General features: G+C 38.4%; 7 protein-coding genes across 13 annotated transcripts; 1 reads left to right on the forward strand and 6 right to left on the reverse strand.

The window, feature by feature from the left end:
- Positions 1 to 165: 165 nt before the first annotated feature.
- Positions 166 to 8086, reverse strand: LOC139778140 (uncharacterized). The gene is made up of 5 exons (XM_071715959.1): positions 6830 to 8086; positions 6114 to 6371; positions 5950 to 6012; positions 4613 to 4775; positions 166 to 3503 (listed from the first exon to the last, which is right to left on the reverse strand). Exons 2-5 carry the CDS (start codon positions 6194 to 6196, stop codon positions 621 to 623), a joined length of 3192 nt encoding a protein of 1063 aa, XP_071572060.1. The 5' UTR covers positions 6197 to 6371; positions 6830 to 8086; the 3' UTR covers positions 166 to 620.
- A 132-nt stretch (positions 8087 to 8218) lies between these two features.
- Positions 8219 to 9454, reverse strand: LOC139778147 (peroxynitrite isomerase THAP4-like). Its single transcript, XM_071715985.1, has 2 exons — positions 8624 to 9454; positions 8219 to 8533 (listed from the first exon to the last, which is right to left on the reverse strand). Exons 1-2 carry the CDS (start codon positions 9023 to 9025, stop codon positions 8417 to 8419), a joined length of 519 nt encoding a protein of 172 aa, XP_071572086.1. The 5' UTR covers positions 9026 to 9454; the 3' UTR covers positions 8219 to 8416.
- A 140-nt stretch (positions 9455 to 9594) lies between these two features.
- Positions 9595 to 10921, reverse strand: LOC139778148 (peroxynitrite isomerase THAP4-like). Its single transcript, XM_071715986.1, has 4 exons — positions 10768 to 10921; positions 10573 to 10683; positions 9966 to 10470; positions 9595 to 9874 (listed from the first exon to the last, which is right to left on the reverse strand). The coding sequence occupies exons 3-4, from the start codon at positions 10344 to 10346 to the stop codon at positions 9749 to 9751; spliced, it is 507 nt and encodes a 168-aa protein (XP_071572087.1). The 5' UTR covers positions 10347 to 10470; positions 10573 to 10683; positions 10768 to 10921; the 3' UTR covers positions 9595 to 9748.
- Positions 10922 to 10989: 68 nt separating this feature from the next.
- LOC139778145 (uncharacterized) lies at positions 10990 to 13337 on the forward strand. Of its 3 annotated transcripts, XM_071715982.1 has the most exons (4): positions 10990 to 11356; positions 11419 to 11660; positions 11801 to 12317; positions 12430 to 13337. In XM_071715982.1, the coding sequence occupies exons 2-4, from the start codon at positions 11529 to 11531 to the stop codon at positions 12471 to 12473; spliced, it is 693 nt and encodes a 230-aa protein (XP_071572083.1). In that variant the 5' UTR covers positions 10990 to 11356; positions 11419 to 11528; the 3' UTR covers positions 12474 to 13337. The 3 variants fall into 3 exon arrangements, with proteins under 3 accessions (XP_071572083.1, XP_071572082.1, XP_071572080.1); XM_071715981.1 differs by having other exon boundaries at positions 11521 to 11660; positions 11801 to 13337; XM_071715979.1 differs by having other exon boundaries at positions 11018 to 11356; positions 11801 to 13337.
- Positions 13235 to 18847, reverse strand: Afti (aftiphilin). 4 transcript variants are annotated; one of them, XM_071715961.1, is made up of 8 exons: positions 18583 to 18846; positions 18116 to 18227; positions 16138 to 18020; positions 15763 to 15975; positions 15537 to 15683; positions 15395 to 15455; positions 15021 to 15152; positions 13235 to 14800 (listed from the first exon to the last, which is right to left on the reverse strand). In XM_071715961.1, exons 2-8 carry the CDS (start codon positions 18216 to 18218, stop codon positions 14325 to 14327), a joined length of 3015 nt encoding a protein of 1004 aa, XP_071572062.1. In that variant the 5' UTR covers positions 18219 to 18227; positions 18583 to 18846; the 3' UTR covers positions 13235 to 14324. The 4 variants fall into 4 exon arrangements, with proteins under 4 accessions (XP_071572062.1, XP_071572064.1, XP_071572063.1 ...); XM_071715964.1 differs by having other exon boundaries at positions 14502 to 14800; positions 15021 to 15051; positions 18583 to 18847; XM_071715963.1 differs by lacking the exon at positions 15021 to 15152.
- Positions 18848 to 19049: 202 nt separating this feature from the next.
- On the reverse strand, positions 19050 to 22374 carry LOC139778143 (uncharacterized). Its single transcript, XM_071715977.1, has 3 exons — positions 22024 to 22374; positions 21471 to 21743; positions 19050 to 21359 (listed from the first exon to the last, which is right to left on the reverse strand). The coding sequence occupies exons 2-3, from the start codon at positions 21732 to 21734 to the stop codon at positions 19437 to 19439; spliced, it is 2187 nt and encodes a 728-aa protein (XP_071572078.1). The 5' UTR covers positions 21735 to 21743; positions 22024 to 22374; the 3' UTR covers positions 19050 to 19436.
- Positions 22375 to 22437: 63 nt separating this feature from the next.
- Positions 22438 to 24697, reverse strand: LOC139778146 (SKA complex subunit 1). 2 transcript variants are annotated; one of them, XM_071715984.1, is made up of 5 exons: positions 24538 to 24697; positions 24076 to 24196; positions 23577 to 23698; positions 23026 to 23497; positions 22438 to 22866 (listed from the first exon to the last, which is right to left on the reverse strand). In XM_071715984.1, exons 2-5 carry the CDS (start codon positions 24188 to 24190, stop codon positions 22706 to 22708), a joined length of 870 nt encoding a protein of 289 aa, XP_071572085.1. In that variant the 5' UTR covers positions 24191 to 24196; positions 24538 to 24697; the 3' UTR covers positions 22438 to 22705. The 2 variants fall into 2 exon arrangements, with proteins under 2 accessions (XP_071572085.1, XP_071572084.1); XM_071715983.1 differs by lacking the exon at positions 24538 to 24697 and having other exon boundaries at positions 24076 to 24202.
- Between the last annotated feature and the right edge of the window lie 70 nt (positions 24698 to 24767).

Here is a 24767-nt window from a genome sequence, read left to right on the forward strand (position 1 = left end):
GATAATCAATTTTTATAACGTATCAAGTGTATATTTATATATCATAACAACAAATTCATCTTTTTGTGACTGTAAATGCACATTTGCGGATGTATAATTATACTCCAATTAAGTTGCAAACTGTTCGAAAATAGGTGCACGAAATAACGTACATTTTCACTCGCATCTTGTTTCACCATTTTATTCTACGCCTACATATGTAAATATGATATTTACGGTAGCAAGCGAAACGCGGACGTAAATATAATTATTCTCCGTTTGTTACACAGCTCTCGTGGGCTCTAATTGAAACTGTAATTAGAATTAAATTCACTGTCCATATCCCAGGCATTTCTCGCGAATAAACTATAATGAATCCGATTTTGAAATTTATTCAAGATTTAATCGCATTCTTCCTCAAATCACATTTGTCTCACTGCAGACGTTTATCTTCACTCATATCTAATCAACTCTGTGTTTTCTTCTCTCATTGCACGTATTTCAATCAAAATCAGAATCATTGTTCATATCCATCTGTTTTGATCGCCAACATTCATGTCATGTTAAAGTAGGATCTCATTAACGAGATCTCAGATTGTCGCAATTTTTCTTCAACAAATTCAACGTCCTCCAGACGCATCTTAATTGAAATCAAAATCGCTTTCCGTGTTCGAAACATTCCGTTCAATCGTTGTGTCCGTGTCTGAATCCAGCAGGGATTTGATCACGTCCTTCTTCTTCTTCGACTGATTCGCCTCGTTCACGGCTTCCGCCTGCTGCGATTTATCCGCGTCACCGTCCGATTTGTGTTCCGACTCCGGATCCGCCTGTCTCTGCGAGGCTTCTTCCGCTTCCGACTTCTCCGCGCGAGTCTCAACATCACCGTCGGGATTGCGCTGTTCCTCCTTGTACTCCTGTTTGTACGCATTATCATACGTTTGATTGGGATCGTAGGGAAGTTGCTCGGTGTAATCGTACGCCTGATTGTCAGGATTGTTCTCGTATTCTTGATTAGGGTCATATTGCTGGCTGGGATCCCCGTATCCCTGATTGGGGTCGTAGCCGTAATCGTACGCCTGATTCGGATCCTGCTCGTACTGCGCATCAGGGTAGTGTTGGTACTGTTGATTGTTGAGATTCTCAGGGTACTGTCCTTCGTACTGACCTTCCACGTATTCGACGTATTCCTGGCCTTCTTGAGCGTATCCTTGATCAGCATACCTCTCGTACTCCTCGTTACCAGCCTCGTACTGCATATTTGGGTCGTAATATTGCTGATTTGGATCTTGTTGCTCATACTGCTGCGTTTGGCTCGGATCCTCGACGTAGCCTTGCTCGACACTGTAGTCGCTGTCTTTTACCACGCCTTCGAATTGCTCGTCGACTCGATGCTCCGTCGTCTCGACGTTATCCTGTTTTCTTCCGTCACTTCCGTCTGGTTCGCCAGGTTCCTCACCTGGCTGCGACGCGATCTTAGCTTCACCGGCTGACTGTTGACTCGAAACTGTAGAAGGCACGTTTTCAACGTCCTCGATAGGTCCATGTGTTTCGTTTTGTCCCTCGATCTCGCTCACCTCGGTCGCGTCCAACCCTTTCTTTTCCACTTCCGAGCGAGGAAGCGTATCCTGCGAAGAACGCGCGTTCTCCACTTCGCCATTCACGCCGCTTTGCTCGAATCGTGGCAAATCACGCGAGTTGTTCGCGATCTCCTCTTCGACACTTTTTCCCACCGCTCGGTCTCCATCAGAATCGTCTAAACGTAACTCGCGAACCTTTTTCTGCACACTCGCGAGATCCCACGGTGCCAGTTCCTCGGTGGCATCGAACAGACCTTCGATGTTCGACTCTTCACCAGTTACAAGATCGAATCCTTTTTCCTTCAGCGCATTTCTCGGATCATCGATTCGTAATTCGTCACTCGTGGCTATTTCCTCGTTCGCCTTGTTTTCCTTCGTAGTAGATATTTTTCGATCGCGCTCTCGCGACTCGTCCGCGTTATTCCAGCTCTCTTTTGCAATCTCCGCGTCTCCGCGCGCAATCTCCTGCTCTAATTTCGCTGAGTGTGTCGTAACGTCATCTCTAATTTTGTTTCTCGCCAATGCCGCGCGTCCTTCAGCCTCGCGTTTTCCTTTAAACTCCGACGCGTCGCCTCTCGCAATCTCGCGACGTCTAATTTCGTCCTCGACTTCCGTGGGTGAGTTACCGCCGCCGTTCTGCCAGGCTGAATCTCGCGTAACTTCCTTCAGATTCGCCGTCCTGGACGCGAGATCGCTTGCTAGTGCTAGGATCTTCCCCATTTCCTCGGGCACCCGCTCCTTCCTCGCCCGGTCCTCGGCCGGAAGCTCCAGTGCGTCCTCCGACAGGGAGACGTTCAACAAGTCGCCGCTGGTGTTCTGCTCGTGGTCCAGCTCGTCCAAGCTCTGCACGCCGTGCTCCCGATGGAGTTTCCGAATGTTACTGATATATCGATCCAGTTCGTTCTCCACTATCGCCGTCATGTCGTTCTCGTTTAGATTAGCGCTGTCTACTCCCGAAAAAATCGGCGATCGGTGCGGTGTCTTGGCAACATCCGCTTTGCCCCACAGCAAACGTTCATTTCGCCTTATCAGACCGTCCAGGTCGTCGCTGGTGATGGAACGAATGGATCCCTCGTCGTCGGACCTCTGCGAACTCGCCAGAATGTAGTCCATGTATCCCGGCAACGGGCCGACTTGATTAGCGACATTTACGTCAGATCCCGTTCGATACGTATTCCCGGCCACCAAAGTCGGACCCATGGCCGCGGTATCGGACGGATCGTACTCTCTTCCCTGTAATCGCGGATCGGACAACAATACATTGGCGTTGTGATACTGAAGTAATGTTAAGGGGTCGAATTGACGTGGAGCAGGCAGGTTTCGTGACGTCTCTTCATATCGCGCGGTATCTCCAGCGGGAGACCGCGCGGTCGCCGAGAGACCGGACGCGGCTTGTGCTGATTCCACGTGCTCCCTGAAGAATCGGTTAGCAGGGACAGTATGGGGCTGCATGTTATCTGAAGGTGCCATTGACGAGACCGGCGCTTCCGCATATGAAACGCGAATGTCCGGGACATGCTGAAGATTACGAGGCGCACCTCCGATGTAATTGGATGGCATCATCCGCGGATATTGATGAGCGTTCGGCACGGGAGCATAAACATGCGGTTCGCGTAGAGCACTCGTCTGACGATGATCGACATCGAGGGTTGCACCTGATGGCGTAGCCGTCAAGATCGGAGGAGGATTATTTAACGAGGCGTCTACAGTAATCTGATCGTAGAACTTGGACGCGAAGGTAGACCTTGATTGACTCGACTGAGGATCAGGCGCCCCCGGATGCACTCTCGGTGACGAAACGCTTCTCGTTAAATCAGGATGTGCCATCGTGACAGTCTTCTTCGGGTATTTATCTTCATTCTGGCTAGCGATGCCGCTATCTCCGGTGACGCTACCGGGTGGCCGGTGATTGGCGTAAGCGCGAAGTAGATAAGCTTCGTACTGTTTCTGAAAAAAAAAGTCAACATTCTTGCTTGTTAAGTAGAACAAACCGACGTAGGTAGAACGATAGCGTCATTTGTACGAATGTTGCAACTTCTCCGACAGAACTTATTCTTTCTAAGATGTCCTATGCATTTAATGACACCATATCGACAAGCACTACAACTACGTCGATAGATATAGCCAGGGAGAAATGGTAAATCGGATCGACATCGATCAGACGTCGATGGTGTCTACAGCTTTCCCAGATCGAAATAGCAAATCAGATCGACGTCGATCAGACGTCGATAGCATTTACAACTTCGATCGATTATATATAGGTTTAAATTGAAATATGGAATATTAAAAAATTAAACACGGGTCTTAATTCCTATCTACCATAAATAAACGGATATGAGGATTTTACCTGCTTTTGGTTACAAATAAACTCATTCATATTTTTCGACACGTATAAAATTAGGAAAATTATGTACATACATGCAGGGTGGACAAAATATAGCATGAGTAAATAACGTTATTTACTCACGCTATATATTTTGTCCATCTTGTATATATGTATATGAAAAATTATACATATGCTTTGAAACTTTGGGAATTATTTCAAGGTATTCTATCTTCTTTCAAGTATTCCGTCTCCCAAAGTTTTTAATTTATTACAATATATAATATTAGGTAACTCAGAGATTCGCAGAATATTTATTTCTCTTTATTGTACTTTTAATCTAGGAGTGATGCTACTAAAATTTCCGAACAGCGATTTATCAGAAGCTTTAAATGCAGTCAGAAGTTGGCTACGAAATGCTGCTGGGCGTAAACAACATTTAAATGTAAAATTGTTTAGGATTTCCTTTTATATGCAATTTTTGAAGCCTTATATTATTGGTGTTTTTTTCTTTCGCTTTATTTTATTGCACTAGAGTAACTATTATATAGAAAGTTTGTCAGATTCAATTTTAAGTTTAAATATATAATGTACGTGTATATGTGTGTGTGTGTGTGTGTGTGTGTGTGTATATATATATATATATATATATATATATATATATATATAGCAATAAAGCAATTTCTCTACAAAATATAATTAAAGATTCTCCGATCAAATAATGAACACTCACTCTGAGAACATTGAGTCTGTCTTTTTTCGCGCTTATCAGTGCAAGCTTGTTCATAACTCTGTCCAACGCCGCGAGAAGCTTGTGATTCCTCTCATCCCTCGTGCGCTGCTCCTCCAGATATTGTATGTACCTCATACGCAACCGATTTATACAGACGTCGTGTCTGAAATCAAAAAAATCATCGAGCTACCGCTGAGTGGCAGGTTTAAGCTCTAAGAACACGCTGGCTAAGAAGACGCTTTCTTGCATTTCTCTCTCACCTATATTTATAAGATTGTCAGTTCTACAAATATACAGTTTGGTCAATTGCAATTGAATAGTTAATAAATTAAGATTACACGTTACATTGGGTAATCTCATACGCATTTACCTTCTTTCAAAAATTACTTATGTATAATACGTGAAAATATATACACCTAAAGAGCGATCGATTGAGAAGTTAATACGACTCCCTCACGATCAAGGAGACCACTTTCGTGACCTCGGTGGCGTAGTCGCCAGTCTTCGCGACAATATAACTAACGCACCGCGGAGATGTGCACTGTCGTGCGACATAAAATACGCGAACATTTTTATCCTGTTCTCGCGATCGATCAGATGTCTCGGATGTCTCGACCAGACACGAATCGGGACGCGTAAACAATGAGAAAGAGAACGGAATCCGCGTCGTCCCGACCGGGGAGATATGTCCGACGGGAATGAGATTGCGCTCGTGGCGTTTATTGATCGTGACATTCCGTAAAACCGAACTGCCATTGGATCGATATCGAGTATTTCAGGTAATTTCTCTACAACATTCGTTGCTGCACTAGGCAAAACGTTAGAACGACTCATTTTAACATTTTCAAGCAGAGAAATTTGTATAAGGCTTCAAAAAATATAGCTTCCAGACAAGGTAGGTTCGCGTCAATTGCAAATCTTTTGATTGCTGAAGCATCTGAAAGAGCAATTATGTTGCTATCCTTCGAAAATAAAGATTAATTTGAAAATATTTTTATTTTTGTTTTTTTACTCGTTCTCATCGCCTTTTCCTGATCCTTAATTAATAATAGAATAGTGCGCTAATAATAATAAATATATAATAATTAGATTCCATTAAGCTATAAATTAGTATACATAAATGAGTTATGTTTCGACCAAAAGATTTGCAATTGCTTGTTAATTTTTCAAATACATAGCGAACTTCACTACGGTTCACTAATAACTTCGCTACAATCATGATAGTGTCGCAACTGTCACATTGTGACCTGGACTCTCTGCTCCAAATTTAAATCTGCCAACGTGGCAAAATCGGGGAGTTCAAGTTCTCGGATTCCCGAACGGGCGGATGCACTTACCTGTTACGAGAATCTCGCACGAGCACGTTGAATCTCTCCTCCAATCGTATCCTCTCCTCCTCACTGGAAAATTCGCGACGTTCATGGTTTGATCGACAATCATGGTCCCGCGATAGTCGCGCGTTCGCGTGACTATTCCAGGATGGTAGCGACTATATACTTGCCTCTTCCGCAGCTTCTCCTGAAGCTCGAACATCCTCCTGTAATAGTCGTGGCCGTCGTAAAGCGGTGCCATGCTGCGCGCCATTCAGAGTTTCAGAGGTCACGAAGTCGAAGGACGATCGTGCACATCGAGGCGATCGACGCACAATCGATTCAAACGCTTCGCGCGACAGAGGCTCGGGTTCGCGTACGATGGGATTCGAAAAACGACAGAGTCTTGCGGCGCCGATAATCGTGATTCGAGCAACTTCTAGGCATCTCTAACAAAGAACATTGAAAAGAATGATAAGAAGAATTATTTAATTGAAAAGAAGAATTTATTAAAAAGAAGAAATAAATGAATAATGCGTGCGGAAATGCGTTTTTACTCTCTTCGATTTTTCAACAACCCCCGTGAATATCAAATTACGTTAATCTCCCCGTAAGAAATATATATAGATTCTGTAAACTAAAAGAAAAGACGGAAGAAACACGAGGTCTGTAAGGATCTGACAAAAATGAAAAAGTGGAAGATCCTAGAAAGGAAGATTACGTGAAGAAATATTAAAAATGAATGAGTCATTGGAGAACGTGGAATATTAGAATCGTAAAAATGGACGTTGCTTAAAGAGAACTGAAGACATGTCTGAAGCAAAAAAAGCAAGGATAAGAATAAGCGATCGAGAAGGGAAAGCAGATTAAAGATTCAACATGATAATGATTTGAATGCAACGCATACTTTTTTGAATTCGAAAATGATGAGATAAGCTTGAGTCGAACGGAGATTAAATTATTAGAGCGAGAACTCGAATGTCGCGTCACGAGGACCCTCGAATTGCCCTGAATTATTCGCGTTCGATGGCGGTACCGACGATAACGAAACGAACACTCGAGGTGCGCGAAATATTCGGTATTTGAGTCCGACACGTCCGGCTTTTTCCAGGGCGAGGAAACGATCCTTCGTCATGCCGACACGGCGAGCAACTGTCGCGGTCGAATCGTCGAGCCCGCCTTGGCAGGTCGGGGTTGTTTCAGCGGATAAACACGCAGGTGTTACGTTCCCTTCACCCCCTTTATACCGAGCGAATTCGTGCGACTAAGCAGCGGCCGTTTAACTTGAATTTCACGATGTTACGAAATACGGGCCCGCGTTCTCCAATTCTCCACCACGTGTGTGTGTGGACACTACCCGCACGATTATCATTTCCGATCAATCGTGATTTTTCGCGTTGTTAAAGTCAAACTCGAATCCTCGTAGCAACAATATAATTAAAGCAATAAATTCGACATATGAAAAAATAAGAAGTTTAATTATTAATTTCTTCTTTACGATCTTCTTTTTCTTCAAAATCAAGTTACCGATCTTTACAGTTAGTTAAATACCCTAGTTTCACACAGAAAACAAACGCTTTTAACGTTATTAATTCGTTAAATTTTTCTTCCTCTGGATTACATCAGGATGAGGGAATTTTAGCAATCTTATTAACAATTTTCTTCCATTCAGCCCTTTCATTCGTATAGGCTGTCTTGCTTTTTTTGTTAAATTCTTCACAATATGCGAATTCGTTAAATTTTAATGCAGAAATTTTTGTCACAAATCAGAGTTTTATTCCTTAACGCAAGAAGGTCCCTGGAGTTAGACTAAAATGGATTTATCGATTGTTATCGCATCATAAAATATTATAAATTATTTATAAAATACTATAAAAAGTAGAAAAGTACTACCTATATAAACAGTTTCTATTTTATCGATTTTGTACCATTAATTCTATTTTACGGAGATATATATAACGTGATTGAAACTTTTGGTACTCCGACGTAACTCCGACGTCAATCGCAATGCCGAAGTATATCGCAATCAATAAAAGTCACATTGCGGTAGTTAGCGACGAAATATAACTAAATTCCATCGATCGAGCGTGAAAGGATACGCTTAAGGATGCAATCTCTGGCGCATGCATTCTCTATGCGGTCACGTCGCGTGCCAGTCGCAAATTTTCTCCTAGATATCGTATTCCCCGACCCCTCCAACCTTCCAGTTAGCTGTTAGTTGATTCACTTTGATAAAAACGAAATAAGAGAAGGCGTACAACGTGTGCGAACGAATACACTGCGCTGCATTAATAAATTAAGTCTATGTTGCTATTTATTAGCTACATCGAAGAATACATGTACAGTTTCATAAGTCTCGAAAATATCGCTTTTGCTTCCTATTTAAATAATTACAAAAATAAATGATAATTCATAGATTTAGAGATTCTTCCCTACTTTCGTGTCTTCTCATGGACACACACATATCCTTTGCAGATATATTGCACATATATCTTTATACCACCTTTTTATACTTCGCACGCAAATGTTCCGTCAACTCGGGTGTCTTCGACGTCGCCATGTAGAAGATGAGCTCCAAGTTGTCGCCGTCGCGTTTGTACACTCGACGTGTCTATGTGGGGAAAAAAATTGACGTCAATGAGCAATTATACACTTACATAATTATCAATGTGCGAGATTTGTGGAGGAAACGCGATCGTACCTCTGTTACAGGAGAAAACTTCGGCATAAAGGCGTCCGTCGTCAGTACATTGGTGCTCCTCACGTCGATGGTACCGTTGTCGTCGTTCATCAGATCACCCTGCTCGACAGTGAAGATTCCTAAGTTATCAATCAGACTAATGGCGACTTTCTTGGTTTCTGGTAAGATCTGCAGGAAGCCGGTCTCCCGATGCAGCGGTATACCCGTTAACGGATGCCAGCTCTGCGCGACATAGTTGAACAACGGCTGACCGATGGATGTAATGTTTATCATGTCATAGTAGTGAAAGGGCTGCATGGTCGGGTACGAGGCCTCTGCGACGTCATCCGTTACCCACGTGCCCTCCAACCAGGCCAATACGTGCAACAGCTCGTGCAGTGGCAAGATAGTCATCATCTGCATCTTTGCAGTCTGTTGTAGTCAGCAGTCCAACAGTTTAAAGGCTCCTGATTACGTCTACGTATCTTACACGTCCAGCTGCAAGTCGCACTTTATACTGAGATCGTAGCGCGAAATTTCCAGTATTTTATACCTTTGCACCGTTTCCGAGTCTTATTTATTACACGAAACTGTATGGTATCAACGTAATGCACTCTATAACGTTACCTAATCACTCGACACTTATCTCGCAACGGCCATCGATGTAAACACGTACGCTGCACGTATTATTAAAGATCTCTTCTCTTTAGAGCGTTTTCATCTTCTCTCTTTTTCTCTCCTATGCCTAATTATATATACATGTATCAATAGCAGAAAACGTAATAATACGCAGTCACGAAAAAAACAGACCTAAAGCTATTATATAACGAACGAATGAATAACTTTTGACAACAATTTCATGGAATCTATGATCTGTGATGAAATTACCATATAATAGATTCGTCATGCAATGTGTGCACGGATGCTCGTACAATTGCAGTAAATTGAGTAAATTATCAAGTGAGCAATCGACATAGCATAGATTCGACATGTACATTTTCTACTGTTCTAAAATTTTATTCACGCATGGTGCTTACAAAATTATAGTAATTAATATAGTTATTACTCAAAATCAATTATAGTTATTACTCAAAGACGTGTAGTAGAATTAAAATTATTTAATATTGATTTGCTCTTCACATTCTTTTATACTTCTTCGCTCACTTTCACGTATTTTGTCCGTAAGTGTTCGGTCAGCACTGGAGTATTCGACGTCGCCATGTAAAGCACATATTCCAAACAATCGTCATTGAATTTAAATTCCCTGCGTACCTGTCATAAAATTTAAAATTATTTATTTTAATTGTGTAATTAAGCTGTTGTTTACATAAATGCTAACTTAGTTGATAAAATTTAGACGTACCTGAGTTACATGAGGACCCTTCGCCCATTTTATCCTGGTTATATCAGTACTGTTTAAGATGATGGCTTTGTCATTTACCTCGCCACATTCAATGATTGTCAAACCAAAGTTATGTGCCGAGATAAGAGCTACTTCACCAGTTGCCGGGTTTACTCTCAAGAAGCCTGTCTCCCGATGCATCGGCTTTTTTAAATCCGAGTTGGAAAAGCTTTGCATCGTATAATTGAACATGGGTTGCCCCAGGGACGTGAAGCTTATCTCCTCGTAATAGCTAAAATCTTTAATCGTCGGGTATTTGCCGTTGCCTTGACTCTCCGTTCGCCACGTTCCCTCTAACCAAGCCAATGGTTCTAATGCTTTGTGCAATGGTACACGTTCCATGATTTCACTATTATTTCATATACTCTAAATATATCAGGCAAGTGTATGAGCTAGGTAAGAACTTATTCTTAAGTAGTAAAGTTCCTTCGACTTTAAATTGAAAAGTTCAGGAACTCAACGAAACCTGCAAATTATGTGTAATCATAATTAACAAGATATAGAAACTATTTTTTCTAAATTTTTAAAATAAAATAAAATTCTCAATGACTAATAATATGATTCTCACCTTGTCAAGTATATTACTTCTATATATTATACACAGCTGATACTTTAAGGCAATTTAAGGTTAAGGCAAGACCAAGTGATTCCGAGTACAGATTCTTTCTTCCAGTTTGTCCTGTAAAACATATTCAGTTTTATTAAAATTAGTCTTTAAATTTTGCAATAGAGACGAACGTTGGGAAAATAAAAAACAACTTACAATTAACGTTTTGAAACTCTATCCTTACATGAGAATGCATCAAACCGCGAATAAACTAAATATTTACACGCTGTCGGCTGCCCTATCCGGCGAATATTCATCGGAAATGACGAAGTTTCAAATAATTTTTAAAAACATCCTATCAACTTTTTCTCGCCTCTTGTTGGATTTAATTATTTCTCGCGTTTTAAAACACTCCACTGACGAGAAATTAGATTTAATAATTTTACTCTTCGACGACCTCATCACGCCACTTTTGATGAGAAATAGTATTTGTTGTGGGTAATGAAAGTCGAAAGTCGAAAGTCATAATTAGTCGTGATATAACCTCAGTTTTTATTGCTTAAATGTCATACATATTGTTTCTTGAATTTTAAAAAATTTTCAAATTTAAAGAAATTTTTTATACTATGCAGGCGCATGTGAGTACTGCGTACTGGCATATTTTTTTATCTGATATGACACGCGACACGTGTAAGTACACGACCGTGGTATTAAGTGTGTATTAGTGATGACGTTAATTATTTATTCGAGAATAGAGCGCGTCGTCAAAAGGAAATACATTTAAAAGAAGAGTCCTGTTGATCAGGTTTGTACTTAAATAATTCGAGGTACGATTAAAAATTGATAATGTGCGTCAACACATTATAGGTTAGATAATTAAGTTGACAAGATCTTCATCAGATGATTGCACATCAAATGCCTTTCATGACTCCCCTCATTTGCCTTGTACTTTTTCTGGATTATCGAAAGGAAATGTTATGACTAACGTGAGCGTAAGTCAGCTCGTGAATCAAGTGGACAAGAGCGATTTTACCCTCTATGCAGAATGGGAGGATACGTGTTTTAAGATAATGATACTGAGGTCATGCACGGTGCCATTAAGTGGCGAGGTATAGAATTAATATTTATTTATTTATTTTAAAGTATATTTACGTGTATTATAAAATTCCAAAGGTATGAGTAATCTTACATCTTATTTATCACAAAAAACGAAATTATATATCTGCTGACAGTTATCTCTATATTTTAGATGCGTATAGAGGATGCCAACTACTTTCTGAATCACTTGGACGAATCCTTTGAAACGTATCTGGAGAAGACAAAACACGCATTCTCTGGTAAAAATGCTGACATACAGTTTTTTCTGGAGGACGATACATTCACATGGAAACACCAAAACATTCTCACTCGTGGAGAAGTTGCGGTACACTCTCTGTCAAATATATTAATTCTTTCCGACACTTTAAAGCAGTCGTTAGAAATGTATAAAAAATGTCAAGAGCGAACATTGGCACTGGAGAACGAGAACGAGCATCTGAACAAGACCAACACAAAGCTGATCGCGGACATCGAAGAGATGCTAAATAAAAAGACCACTATGGAGAAAGAGCTTTACGTAAAATTTCTTTTAGTACTAAATACAAAGAAGGAAAATATTAGAGAGCTTCAGCAAGCTTTAGATGATGCCAAAAAGACAACACAATCGGTATACGATAAAACCACTGATGAGAGCGAGGGATCAGATGTGGAGAATAAGAAAGTACATGGTACTAAATCATCTAAGACAAGAATACACAAGATAGATTATGAGAATGAGCAGAAAGTTGCACCAAAGAATAGTGAGAAAAATCTTAAAATACGTATAAATTTCTCTTCTAGTGAAGATACAAGTCCTGAGCCTTCAACAAGCAGAGGCAATATAGCAAATATACAAAACATGGACATAGATGATACAATAAAATCCAAGAAAGCCCTTAACAGTTCAGAAGAATCTGAGGAGGATATATTTTCCTAGTGACAAAAGTAATATATTTTGCATTCTCTTCCTTACATTTAAAAACTAAATTTTTTAAACATAATTCATGAATTATGTTATTCTTTTATAAAAAACGTCTATATGTTTATATATCAAAATTACTAGTGCACATATTCGATTATTATATTTTGAAATAAAATGTTCTAGTCTAGTACTTTAATAGAAGATATTTTATATCAGAAAATATTTATTATATTATGCGATAATAATATATTCAAATAAAAGTTTAACTGTATTTATGACACAGTAGAGCAACTATTATGTATTATAATCGTGTATACTGTGTATACTGTATACTTATATCGTGTATGATTATTACTATTTTATACAACATAGTATATATTTTAACATACTAAAATAATAAAAGTATTTTATTAATTTCAAAATAACAGAGTGTAAAATGATGAGTATGTTTAATAAAAGTATTTTGACGAAATAATTATGATATTGCAATGTTTAAATATAAAATTCTTTTATATTTAATATAATTATATTAAAATGATTGTATGAGATAATGAATTGCTTTGCATCTTTAATACTTAAATTGTCCTGATTATTATAAAAGATTGAATTCAAGGATTGGGAATGAGATCGAGGATTTTAAAAATCGCACGATTTCGTAAAGGTGGTTAAGAAAAGTAACAACTATTCGATCATCAAAGATTGCCTATGTGTTAATGTTATCCACAATATTTTACATAAAATATATATTACAATGTTATTATTAATAAATAACGAATAATGGTAATAATATTTATCGTTTCGCTCTAATGATCAATATGCAAATGCCGAGATTTACATAATTAAGTACATCACGTTCCACAGTAGAAATTCAAAATGTGCAATAAAAGCATCAAGCGAATTTGTTAAACGTATTATCACTCGACGATTTCATTACAGATATCAATCTCGTCAGATTCATTCTACGATAATTGACTTACGATTAGTATATAGTTTTGGGTAATTAATGTGTGTTCCCTATATGACTGGGGAATATTTATGATTGCTTGAAATTGTAACAGATGAACGTCGTACAAAGTACGCGCGGCTTCTTGAATGTATAACTCGAATATTCAGATTTGCTCATCTAAAAGTAGTTCCAGAATATTAGTAGGTAAATTTGAAATGCGATACAAACGAGTACAATACTCTGGCGCTGCTTAATTGCCTGCAATTATCGTCGAAAATATACATGAATGAATCTCTTCTAACATATAATACATAAATTATCATTAAGAACTGTAGACTAGAATATGGCCGAATGTGTGAGTTCTTATATCTATTTAATTAAGGACATAAAACTGTCTTTAATAAAGATTACATAACTATTGAGTTAACAAAACAACTTACGTGCCATAATTTCTGAAATGATCAGTACAACATTAAATCGTAATTGCGCAACAAAGTAAAGACTTTGAAGGATTCATCAGTAACAATACCAGTAGCGCTACAAAATCACAAAACAATGATGATTCGGAATGTCGAAGTGCATTGCTCGGTGCCGCAAGCGAATAGATTAATATAGGAGTGTCTTTCATACGTGGCGTCTCGTTATCCTTTCCTGATGTGGAAGAGCCAAGGTTGGATCAAAGGTTGGTCTGAACACAGGTTTGAAAGGTAGCAGAAGTACGTTTTTGATTGTATGGATCACTTAGAAACATCCAGCTCGCAACAGGTTCTCTCTGGGAAGTTTCCTCTCGCGTTTACCCTTTCAAACTCGCATTCAGACCGATGTTACTCAGCCGGGCATCTTCCGATTTATCATAGCCCCGAGATCCGGCACGATCTGCCTTTGCTCGCGATTGAACAACAAAGATCTCGCGTTCAAAAACGACAGGTCCGGTAACTTATTCAGAACTTTCACGGTCTCGGCTTGCACGGTCATCGGTCGCCCGTATCGATCCATAACCACGTGTTCCGCATCTTGCATGTTCTCTTTCTTACCTACCGACATCTTTCTGTGATACTCGTGTACCCTGGATGTATTATTGCTTATTGGAAACGACTTATTGTTGGTCAGAGGGACATTTCTCAGTGTTCGATGCGACGGATTGCTTTTCTGCTTAATTCCAAAATCTTGCTCGGTCTTCTTCTTCCATTCTATTGTGCATGGTCCTGGCAATGGTTCTATTATTTTGGATGTCTGAGACAATTTTTGATGTTTTAGTGAACTGTTGGTTCCGCTTGGTTCTTGCATAATTGCTTCTAGTGGATCTGTGCCAGTAATAAAAATTGATAATTAATTAAAATAAATTAGTAGAATTACGGATACAATAATATTGAAAATACTACGAACGTTTAAAACCAAGCAGATAAGAGGAGGCTACTTAATTTCTAGTACAGAAAGGATATTTTTCTACTTCAAACAAGAGTTATGAATATACATATATACATGTATGCAAAGACACAGAGACATTACAGTTTGAGCACTTACAGTAATAAACGGAGTTCGTTGAGCAAGATGACTGATGATAGGATTCGGAATGTGTGGAGCAATGAGGTGTTAGTAGAGGATCAAACGGACACAACAAATCCAGAGGCAGAAGAGCGGATAACCCACCACCACCTGTATCGTTATTTTCACGATATTTAGGACAGCATTTAACACACTTAGTCTATATGTTATAGGACAACACCATATTACTTTTAAATACAGGAGATACTTATTCAGAAAATATTCTCTTTCTCTATATCGTTATATGTGATAATTTGATATCCATTTAACAAAATATGAGACATGTAGCAATGTTTTTTCTTCAATGCAATGTCTTAATCAAGCTAACACACGTAACTACAATAAATACTTACTAGCATCTAGAGGATTTACAAGGCCAGAACTATTCCAATCAAATTGGGCAGCAGGTACTTCCTAATACGATTATTACAATTATTAATTAATACGAATATTACTTACGTATATTACACACACAAAAATAAAATCTCAACTTACATCTGAACAAGCTGCGCCTTGTGTCTTGCTGGTATTAGCTGCAGAAAACTGGTGATGCTCAGCAGTAGCTTTAATTGGCTCTAACGGAGTAAAGCCAAGATTTGCAGCAAATCTTGGTATATTCGGGTTCCATCTCGGTCCAAATAACTTTAATTTCATATAACATTGTTACTTTTTTGTTCATAAATGTATAAAATATCTTAATGAACAAGTTGCGCATACTTACAATGTTCCGAGAATCGATGCCAAGAGCATTTAAGAGAACATTGTTACTACTACTATTCGCCCATTGGTAAGTGAGGGCATTGGTTTCTTCCACGCTCTTCACATTCTGCCAAACTTTATCTGTCTTATCTATTAAGGCTTTCAACTCAACTTCGTGACATTCAGAAACCACGGAAAACATGTTTGTTATTATATCCTCTATTTTATTCGCAGCCTGAAATTGTTTTAATTAAATTAAAACGTTAAAATATATTAAATTGTATCATTTATATTATAATGCAAGACTAAGAATCTAAATCAAAGCAATACACTCGTTACTCTAATTCTCTAATAAACTACTAGTAATTTTGTATTACACAAACATTCCTAAACTCACATTCTTGTTTTCTATCCGACATATAGATTCTTTTAAACTAAACTGCTGTGTCTCTACTACATCGGTTGATGTTTCAAAATTACTAAAGTCTCCGAAATCATCGTCGTCCTCAGGTACCTTCAGTTCTTCAGCATCGTCAGATTTCCATTCTACCGTCGTGCTCGAAAAATTAGCAAAATCGCCAAAATCGTCATCTTCGTTGTCCGCACTTTCGAACTCGGGACAACTATTCTCTCGCGCTTCGGTTGCTGCCGACTCGTTCGCTCGTAAATGAAAATCATAAAATTCGCCGTCGCTAAAATATACTACAGAATTTTTGCTTTCATATGTGGCACATTCTTCGTCCGTGATACTCGTAATATTAACTTTATCCTTTAAACAGTCGAGGGATGTATTAGTAGATGGCAGTGAAGCTCCTTTCATTGGTGAAAATTTTTGTATACAAGACGCGTCGGATGAAGATGTGTGTAAATCGTGAGTTTGTACTGTCTCGTATGTACTATTACTGGATATTGAATTGTAGTTATTTGTCAACTCCGACACATCGTCAAAATCTCTATGCTCCATAAATTCTGTAAAGTCAGAATTATCCAGATCGGGTGCGTCAAAACTATTTTCCGGAATGTACTGTTTGCGTATTTCCTCACTACTCGACTCTCTTTCCTCATAAGCGGAAATTTCCTCGCTTGCGCCATTCACATCTACCTTTTGAATAGTTTGATTTTTTGTTTCTACGGCTACATATTCGCTTTCTTTTGATTGTATAGTATTTTTTACATCGGCTATATCGCAGAAATTATTAGGAAAAGTACTCGCGTCGCTTTTTTTACTAGAGTTATGAAGGTGAATGTCTTCATTATGTACGGATGTATGATCTAGATTTGATTCCTCTCTCACAGCATCCTCGTCGAAAGTGAAATCAAAGTTGAAAGAATCGTTTACACTTTTACTCGACTTCTCATTGCTCGCGTCAGCGTTGGATATTACATCGTACATCTCTATATATTTCGGCTGAATACTGAATTCACATTCCGATTGTCTAAAAACATTGGTACCGTCTACATTAAGTTCTTGCGAGGTAACAAAATTGGAAATTGTCCTTTCATCGTGGATAAAGGCAGATTTATCATTAGTATCATTGACACAGGTTTCATTCTCGCCGTATGACGCGTAAGTTTCTCCAATCTCGTCCGTTACGTTGCATTCTGTGTCCACGGAATTGGGCTTGTCGTTCAAGTAATCCGTCTGCAGAACCGTCACAGTTACATCCATCTCTTTATCGCAAACAGCGTCGTTCCACTCGGTAGAATCTTTGAACTGTTCGTAATTGTAAAAATCGTCGTCCAGAATGTCCGGCGTGCTCGTAGGATCCTCCAAGTCCAGACTCACGGGTTCGACCTCGTCATTCGCCTCCAAACCGTTCGACGATCCCTCCTGCTCACTGACTGTCTTTACGCTATCGGCTAAACTACTATTGTTGCTACTAATTACATCCGTATCAATAAAATTCTCCTTAGCTAAAACATTCTGAGTACAAACGTGATCAACGCTATTACTAGTCTCAACATTACGCGACTCGCCATTCCTAGGTGAATCTAATACACTGTGTTCTGTTGTACTAGCTTCTTTTAAATTGTTTTCCAATACGTTACTATTATCCGTTCTATCCTTCAATCTTACGTGGCTCACATTGTTCTCTGCCTTCTCGACGATCAACAGATCGTCGATAACGCCACATTTCGAGGCTTCGTTTATCTTAGGGCAATTATCCAATACTGGTGACTCGTTAATACCGTTTATTCTAGGAGATACGTTCTGCGATGCTATTGGTGTCTGTATCGGAGTAATAAGTTTCTGTGGGGACCCTGATGAAGCAGATAGACCTATAATAACAATTATACAAATTAGAAGACGATTACGCCCCGTAATATGGAATGTAATTTTGCTATACGTAATAGTTGCCAATTTATATAAGTACCATCTATTCCACCAGTCGTGAAGTCTCCGAATTCATCTTCATCAGACTCTCTGAAGTTGTCTAAGGGTGGTGGCGTGGAGCTGACTAAAGGTGGGAAAGCCATGGTTCTCTCCTGTTTCAACAATACGTTTTATCTTTTACAAACGTCAACGAAATTAAAGAAAGATGTAAAATAATAAAGTCCCTCGTTAAAATAATGCGTAAAGATGATTCGTTCGGAATCATTCGACCACCTTTGGTCGCGTATACGGACTTTGTTTACACTGCGCCTATCCTTTCTCCATGCATGCACTCGTTACATATGTCAAACGCGTTAAGGTTAAGTCGCACTCTCGGACACGGACTCGCGGGGGGGTTTTCCCGTGGCCGGAGAGAAGGTAGAGCTCACCGAGGCGAGGCTCTCGCGCGACGACGACGTTGTCTTTACTCTCTCGCCCTCGCCTCTCGGGCTACCTACCACCACGTACCCAGTATAATCCGCTCCGTGGACCTCGGGATGCCCGTCATTCTATCTCGACACCGTCATCGCGGCGATCGTCGCGGTCGCGGCGTGCACGGGCGCGACGGGCCTCGGTAATTATCACAGCCAGGTCACAGTATATGTGGCCAGGTATCGGGTCGACCAGCGGCGGCTCGTCCGTGCGTGACGATTGGATGCACGATGACGATGACGGTGACACAGGGTATTGTATATACTGTGACGGCGATGTCATGAGACATCGCAGGTATGTAACATCACCTGTTCCGGAGTTCCGAGGCGCGCGGGCGCGTGCGCGACGTAACGGCGCGCACCTGCCGTGCGTCAGCGCACTCGCGGCCGTTCAAAATCGGCCCGTGGTCAACGCGAAATAAAATGCAATGTAAAATGAATAAATAAACAATTTGGAATAATAATTTTTAGAAAGGTGCAACGTTACATGGTTTAATATCCGACGATACAAACTATTATTTAATGATACATTTTGTAAGTATAATTTATTATATCATATATTATAACATTACTATAATGTGCATATATTGATATATTAATACATGGATATTATATATAAAATGTAACATGTTTATTTGTATATGTATAACATTAATTATAATGTGTGCAATTTTATATATAATGTGTAAATTATATATTCTTATTTTTATTTTATATTCCTTATAATATAATAATTTTATAGTATCACATTTTTCGGAGCACTTTGTTATTTATTGAGAGAACTTAATAATCGGTAATATGCATAAATATACTGCCGCGTACATATAAGTTACTTTATCGGTATGATGATTAAAACGCAACTGTAAAAACGAAAGAATAATGGTCCCATATTTAATTCTGACAATTCTCAATTGATTTATCTTGTTCGGAGGCATGTTTGGTGCGTCTGTGTTTCCTCATGTCTCCTTTCTGTCTGAAGCATCTGCCGCACACGTCGCACGAGTGCGGCTTTTCCCCGGTGTGTATCTTGATGTGGTTGTTCAAGGCCTCCGTTCTGGTGAAGGCCCTCTCGCAGTAATGGCACTTGTACCTGCGATCGCCACGGTGTATCAATCTGTGCTGATAAAACACGGACCCGGTCAGGAATGCCTTGTTGCACACCTCGCACTTGAACGGCCTCTCCCTCGTATGCTTCTTCCTAACGTGATCCGCCAAGTCCGGTTTTATCGTGAAACGCTGATCGCAATACTCGCAAGCGTAAGGCTTGATGCCCATGTGGAATCTCTTGTGGGTCCACATGTGACTGGACTGTGTGTAACTCTTTCCGCAAATGTTACAGACGTACGGCCGCAATCCGTTGTGCCGCCTTTTGTGCGCGTTCAAGGAGTTCGCCGTGGGCAGCAGGCTGCCGCAAATGTCGCAGGGAAACTTGGAACATTGATCTCGTCCGTGATCCTGTACATCCTCGCTTTTGTCGAACACACTTCCGCAGAGTTCGCAGATGAACTTCGCGTCGCCCGACTCGGACAATCTGGACGCGCGGGCGTGTCTGTTTTGCTTGTGTTTGTACAGCAGGGATAATTCCTTCATGTCCTTGTTACAGACGTCGCATAGAAAGACGACGAGAACTTTAAACAGCCTGGGATGTTCCTTCCAATGTAAAACAGCTTCCGCGAACGATTTGTAAGTGGCCACGCATATATTACACGTATAGGGTCTTTCGACAACATGATGTTTCTGATGAGTCTTCAGATTGTCCGCGTTGGTGAAATGGCTGTTGCAAAACTCGCAATGATACAGCTTCGATGCCAGCAACTCCTCAATCAGCATGACCTTGTCCTCGTGTATTATCTTGTAATGAATATCTGCATCGTCGCAAGAGATAAACACTTCACCGCACTGAAGGCATTTCCAGACCGTCTGGCTGTTCTCGATAACTATGCAGTGGCTCGCGACATGTTTGTTCAACCTTGATTTCTGCGTAAAGCTCTTCGAGCACTCCGAGCACTTGTAAGGCTTCTCAGGCAGGTGCGTCACTACGTGACGCTTCAGAGTGTAGCCGTCGAAAAAGCCTTTATTGCACACTTCGCAAATATGAGGCCGATTCTTACCGTCGGCGCAAACGTGCACTCGGAGCGCCTCCTGATCCTCGAATAACTTTCCACATTGCAGACATGAGACGCTATTCTCCTTAGAATGTTGCCTCTTATAGTGGTAAAATAGCTTCAATTCCTTGCCGAACGTTATCTTACAGACCTCGCAGTATAATGCTTTCGCGCCTTTGTGAAATTGCATGTGAAAGTTTAATCGTTCTTCAAACATAAATGTCTTGTCACATATGGGACACTTATATGGCTTTGTTGTGTTCTGTATACTGGGTTTACATTTATGACCATCTAGTGTCTCCTCGGTGTGATAGAGATTCATGCACGCTCCACATTTTAGATATGTCTGTCTATCTCCTAGGCATTGTAATGTGATAGAACGATTCCCGTTTTCCTTATTGACCTTTGCGTTATTAAATATGTTCTCCTCATCACTGCTTTCTAAAATTATATCATTCTCGTATAATTCCATATCCTTTGTATTCTGGAATGTTTCTTCACATACATTCATAAAGCCCTTTACGCATAAAGGACAGGATTGTTGGTCGGAAAACAATCCATTGGAAATATTAAAAGATTGCTTCTCCTTTAACATCGTTGACAAGATTTCCTCTGCTTTAATGCATTGTGTGTCAAATTTGTCGCACCAGTTTACTTTCTCAACGCAGGTCAAACAGAGCTGTTTCGGTAATGGGTCTGTCTTCTTAATCTACAATGAATTATGCTATGTAAAATATACGTATTTACAAACATTATACATATATGCATAATCACAGTATGCAGTATGTTTACAAAATAGTTTTAATAAAAAATATTTTACTTTAATGCTTAGACACATATTTATTTTATGTGCCAATTTCATTGATTCTCCAAACTCAGAATAAATATATATTGGGTTAGTGGTTTGACCAGCACACAATCGACAGAAAGCAAATAAGCTGTTTTCTTTTTCATCTTGTGCCGATAATTCCAATATCTCGTTGGAAGAAAGTGGCTCCTCTTGGGACCATATCACAGAACCATCCAGATCATCAATATCATCTTCATGGTCACTTAATGTACTAATTGACTCTGCTTGTAACATGTTTTATCGCTGCAAATTAAGTTCACACAACGTAATAATCAATTACAAACACATATATTTAACCATTATGTTTAATTTTTGCAAAATATAAGATACTATCATAAAATATATATGATACATATTTCTCATCTATGAATTACAGTAGATATTGTTTAATAACATTTTACAATTTTTATTTATAATAAAATATCTAAAATAAAATTATAACGCTTATTGATCATACCAAATTTATTTTTAACATTGTAAAAAAATACTTGAAATATTCCAATAAAAAAATATAGCAGATTACCTTTTTTTCTTTGAAAAGAACACAAATATTCAAATATTCTTTCATGGCAAACTCAATATTCTTGATATAGTAAATTTTCTTGCTACCACGATTCAGCTTCTTCAAAGACAAACAAACAGATCAGTTAGCTAACTAGAAATAATTGCCTGCTACTTCTGAAACAAATGAAACTGTTTGTTGTTTCTATTGTCTCCAAATTAATGCAAATAAAATGACAGAGATATCGAGGTTATACATATATATAATTAAATATTTTTTATTCAATTCATATTACGTTAAAAAGGGAACCTAGAATTTGACAAATACTTATTCATTGAATTGAACAAAAATATGTATTCATTGAATTGAATAAAAAATATTTAATCAATAAAGATTGAAAAATTAATCTTGTCAAAGATAAAGAAATGATTATAATTTTGGTAACACAATTCATTTTATTGTATTTTTAGGCAATTTTTTATAATTTTGTACATAAATTGACACAAGTTTGTATACAAAAATATTAGTATTTTAAAAAATACTGTAAATATTTTATACATTTTATTTCCGTATATTCTAAGATTCTAACTGTGTTAGTAATATCAGTATTAGAATATATTTTTTTATATACAGAAACATTAAAAAGGCACTCTCAGAAGATCATTAATTAATTATTAATTAATGTGGCGTTCATTATCATTAATTAATTATTAATTAATATAACATAGAGTAATTCATTTTTAACCCTGGATTCTCGTAAACGCCCCCAATGGCGTAATGCAGGTATCAAGTTTAACTTGGTCTTATCAATCTTTGTTTTCGTTTGTCTGTAATAATCCTCAGCTGTGAAAAAGTAGAGGTAGCCTGAAAATTATTTTAATATAGATATATACAGTGGCCAACATCCATACCACGTTGAAAGTACGAGTTCTCGTCCGATCATTAAATGCAGTACTTATTATGTTTACATACTGTTACAGTTATTTATAAATATGTTTATATTAACATAAACTATTAACTTACGATTTTCTTCTTGGATATCGAGTTCCTGGTTTTTATAATGTAAATACAGATTAATTTCACCCTTTTTTTGAGCGGCAGCCTTCCCCAACGATAAAATCGTATATTTCGCAATTAGTGTCTGATTTATACCACTTATAAAGTTATTAATTGTCTCCAAGGTATTACTTGTTTGCCTCCCGATCATATACTTGGGTACTTTATTTAATTCTTCTTCAGTGATATATGATATTGTTGGACATATTTCTGGTTCGTTAAAAAGCGTTCTTTTACAATCTTTCACAATTTCTCGCTTTTCAATCGTTTTGGTGCTACTCGGCATTTGTTCTGACAGTTGGTGCGTTGAATTTACAGTACACCCTAACATATTAGGAGAGACTCTTGCATTCTGGTAGCTTTGTATGAGCTCGGGTGGAACATTCTTTTCTTGGTGGAGAATTCTTTTGTCCAAAGTTTCAACTAACTTCAATAATTCCTTCAAGCAAATAAAGACATTCTAATTCATTTCCAATTCTTGAATAAAAATAAATTCTCGGAAATAATTTGGCACTTACCCTTGAACGACAATTCTGTTCCCTCATTCTTTTCAATTGATTTTTCATTTCGTTGATGCCACATCCAAGTTGCGATACTTCCTCACGCACTCTCTGAAGTTCATCCTTTATATTTTGCTTGCCTGTAAAACGTAAAACACGACTGCGAATTAATGCTTTATTACTCAACTAGCCAAATTTAAGAAAAACATATTTTATCAAACGCAACAAATTTTCTTGGTAACAAATTTGAAAAATCCGTTAATTACATCAATGTTTGCAAAACGACAGCAGAAATGTACCACACAACTTAATGCTTATATTTCTGGCTCTTATCAATTTGCTTTTATTTTATGAGCAGCAAGTTTTACAAGGAAAATACAAACCTAACCAGAAAACATATATAGGCACCGATTTCAATATTCAAATTGAACTTGCTGCCAATTTGCAAATGTATTGTTATAATTTTATTTAATATAGGTGAGGTACATAAGATTTTATAAAAGTGCAAAAAATGTACCTTTTATTAACACTGTGGCGCTGTCGAGTTCCAGACGTTTCTCGAATTGCCTATTAATTATCTCTTCCAGATTATCGTTCTCATTCTGTTTTGTAAGTCTATTTTCGTCAATCATAACTTGCTGCATAAATTACGTCAGATAATTAATATACACAATTTGTACTTTGCATGTATAAAATATGTTGAATATAAAGTTGTGCATATTCCACCACATGTATGTGATCTCTTATGAAAAAGCTATTATAGTTGCGAAAAAAGCACACAAAGCTAGCAATAACTGTAATATTTGCCATGGTGTCGTGTACTTTTTTCGCATCCACAATAGTCTTTCTGTAGCATTTTTCCATAAGGAAAAAATGTGTGTACAAACATATATATACATATATATATCTTAACCAAATTTATATTACTTTCTGTACACTAACATTAACCTAAGGAAACAATTGCTATATCGTAACGTACCGTTTTCCCCCTTTTATTTTGTCGGAATATTATTATCAGATATTATCGACAAATGTAAAATAATTTTGTTTCAAGCCACGTGCCGTATTATTTTAAATTTCAATTTCACGTTCGTTTCTTCGATTCAGTCACGACCCTCTCGAAAAAAAAAAACAGCTTCTAGCTCCACTGTGGGACAATCTCGAAGCGGTTTGCTCAATGTGAGTGGGGAACTTTGGCGCCATTTCAAA

The sequence above is a fragment of the Temnothorax nylanderi genome, unplaced genomic scaffold (genome assembly GCF_030848795.1).
Source record: "Temnothorax nylanderi isolate EJ_2023f unplaced genomic scaffold, tnyl_v1.0 TNYL_tig0174_pilon, whole genome shotgun sequence".
Taxonomy (NCBI): domain Eukaryota; kingdom Metazoa; phylum Arthropoda; class Insecta; order Hymenoptera; family Formicidae; genus Temnothorax; species Temnothorax nylanderi.

What these genes read in the sequence shown, in the direction of transcription:
- LOC139778146 (XM_071715983.1), bottom strand. Translation starts at nt 24,202, where the DNA reads ATGCAGCAAGTTATGATTGACGAAAATAGACTTACAAAACAGAATGAG. An exon ending in CGCCACAGTGTTAATAAAAG is followed by an intron (nt 23,699 to 24,075) that starts GTACATTTTTTG and finishes TACGTTTTACAG; the next exon opens with GCAAGCAAAATATAAAGGAT. An exon ending in CGATATCCAAGAAGAAAATC is followed by an intron (nt 22,867 to 23,025) that starts GTAAGTTAATAG and finishes AATAATTTTCAG; the next exon opens with GCTACCTCTACTTTTTCACA.
- LOC139778145 (XM_071715981.1), top strand. Translation starts at nt 11,529, where the DNA reads ATGACTAACGTGAGCGTAAGTCAGCTCGTGAATCAAGTGGACAAGAGC. An exon ending in CGGTGCCATTAAGTGGCGAG is followed by an intron (nt 11,661 to 11,800) that starts GTATAGAATTAA and finishes TCTATATTTTAG; the next exon opens with ATGCGTATAGAGGATGCCAA.
- LOC139778143 (XM_071715977.1), bottom strand. Translation starts at nt 21,734, where the DNA reads ATGTTACAAGCAGAGTCAATTAGTACATTAAGTGACCATGAAGATGAT. An exon ending in ATATGTGTCTAAGCATTAAA is followed by an intron (nt 21,360 to 21,470) that starts GTAAAATATTTT and finishes AATTCATTGTAG; the next exon opens with ATTAAGAAGACAGACCCATT.
- LOC139778140 (XM_071715959.1), bottom strand. Translation starts at nt 6,196, where the DNA reads ATGGCGCGCAGCATGGCACCGCTTTACGACGGCCACGACTATTACAGG. An exon ending in CAGGAGAAGCTGCGGAAGAG is followed by an intron (nt 6,013 to 6,113) that starts GCAAGTATATAG and finishes CGAATTTTCCAG; the next exon opens with TGAGGAGGAGAGGATACGAT. An exon ending in GTGCGAGATTCTCGTAACAG is followed by an intron (nt 4,776 to 5,949) that starts GTAAGTGCATCC and finishes TTTTGATTTCAG; the next exon opens with ACACGACGTCTGTATAAATC.
- LOC139778148 (XM_071715986.1), bottom strand. Translation starts at nt 10,346, where the DNA reads ATGGAACGTGTACCATTGCACAAAGCATTAGAACCATTGGCTTGGTTA. An exon ending in AGGGTCCTCATGTAACTCAG is followed by an intron (nt 9,875 to 9,965) that starts GTACGTCTAAAT and finishes ATTTTATGACAG; the next exon opens with GTACGCAGGGAATTTAAATT.
- LOC139778147 (XM_071715985.1), bottom strand. Translation starts at nt 9,025, where the DNA reads ATGCAGATGATGACTATCTTGCCACTGCACGAGCTGTTGCACGTATTG. An exon ending in AGTTTTCTCCTGTAACAGAG is followed by an intron (nt 8,534 to 8,623) that starts GTACGATCGCGT and finishes TTCCCCACATAG; the next exon opens with ACACGTCGAGTGTACAAACG.
- Afti (XM_071715961.1), bottom strand. Translation starts at nt 18,218, where the DNA reads ATGGCTTTCCCACCTTTAGTCAGCTCCACGCCACCACCCTTAGACAAC. An exon ending in GCATCGATTCTCGGAACATT is followed by an intron (nt 15,684 to 15,762) that starts GTAAGTATGCGC and finishes ATGAAATTAAAG; the next exon opens with TTATTTGGACCGAGATGGAA. An exon ending in TGTAAATCCTCTAGATGCTA is followed by an intron (nt 15,153 to 15,394) that starts GTAAGTATTTAT and finishes ATAACGATACAG; the next exon opens with GTGGTGGTGGGTTATCCGCT.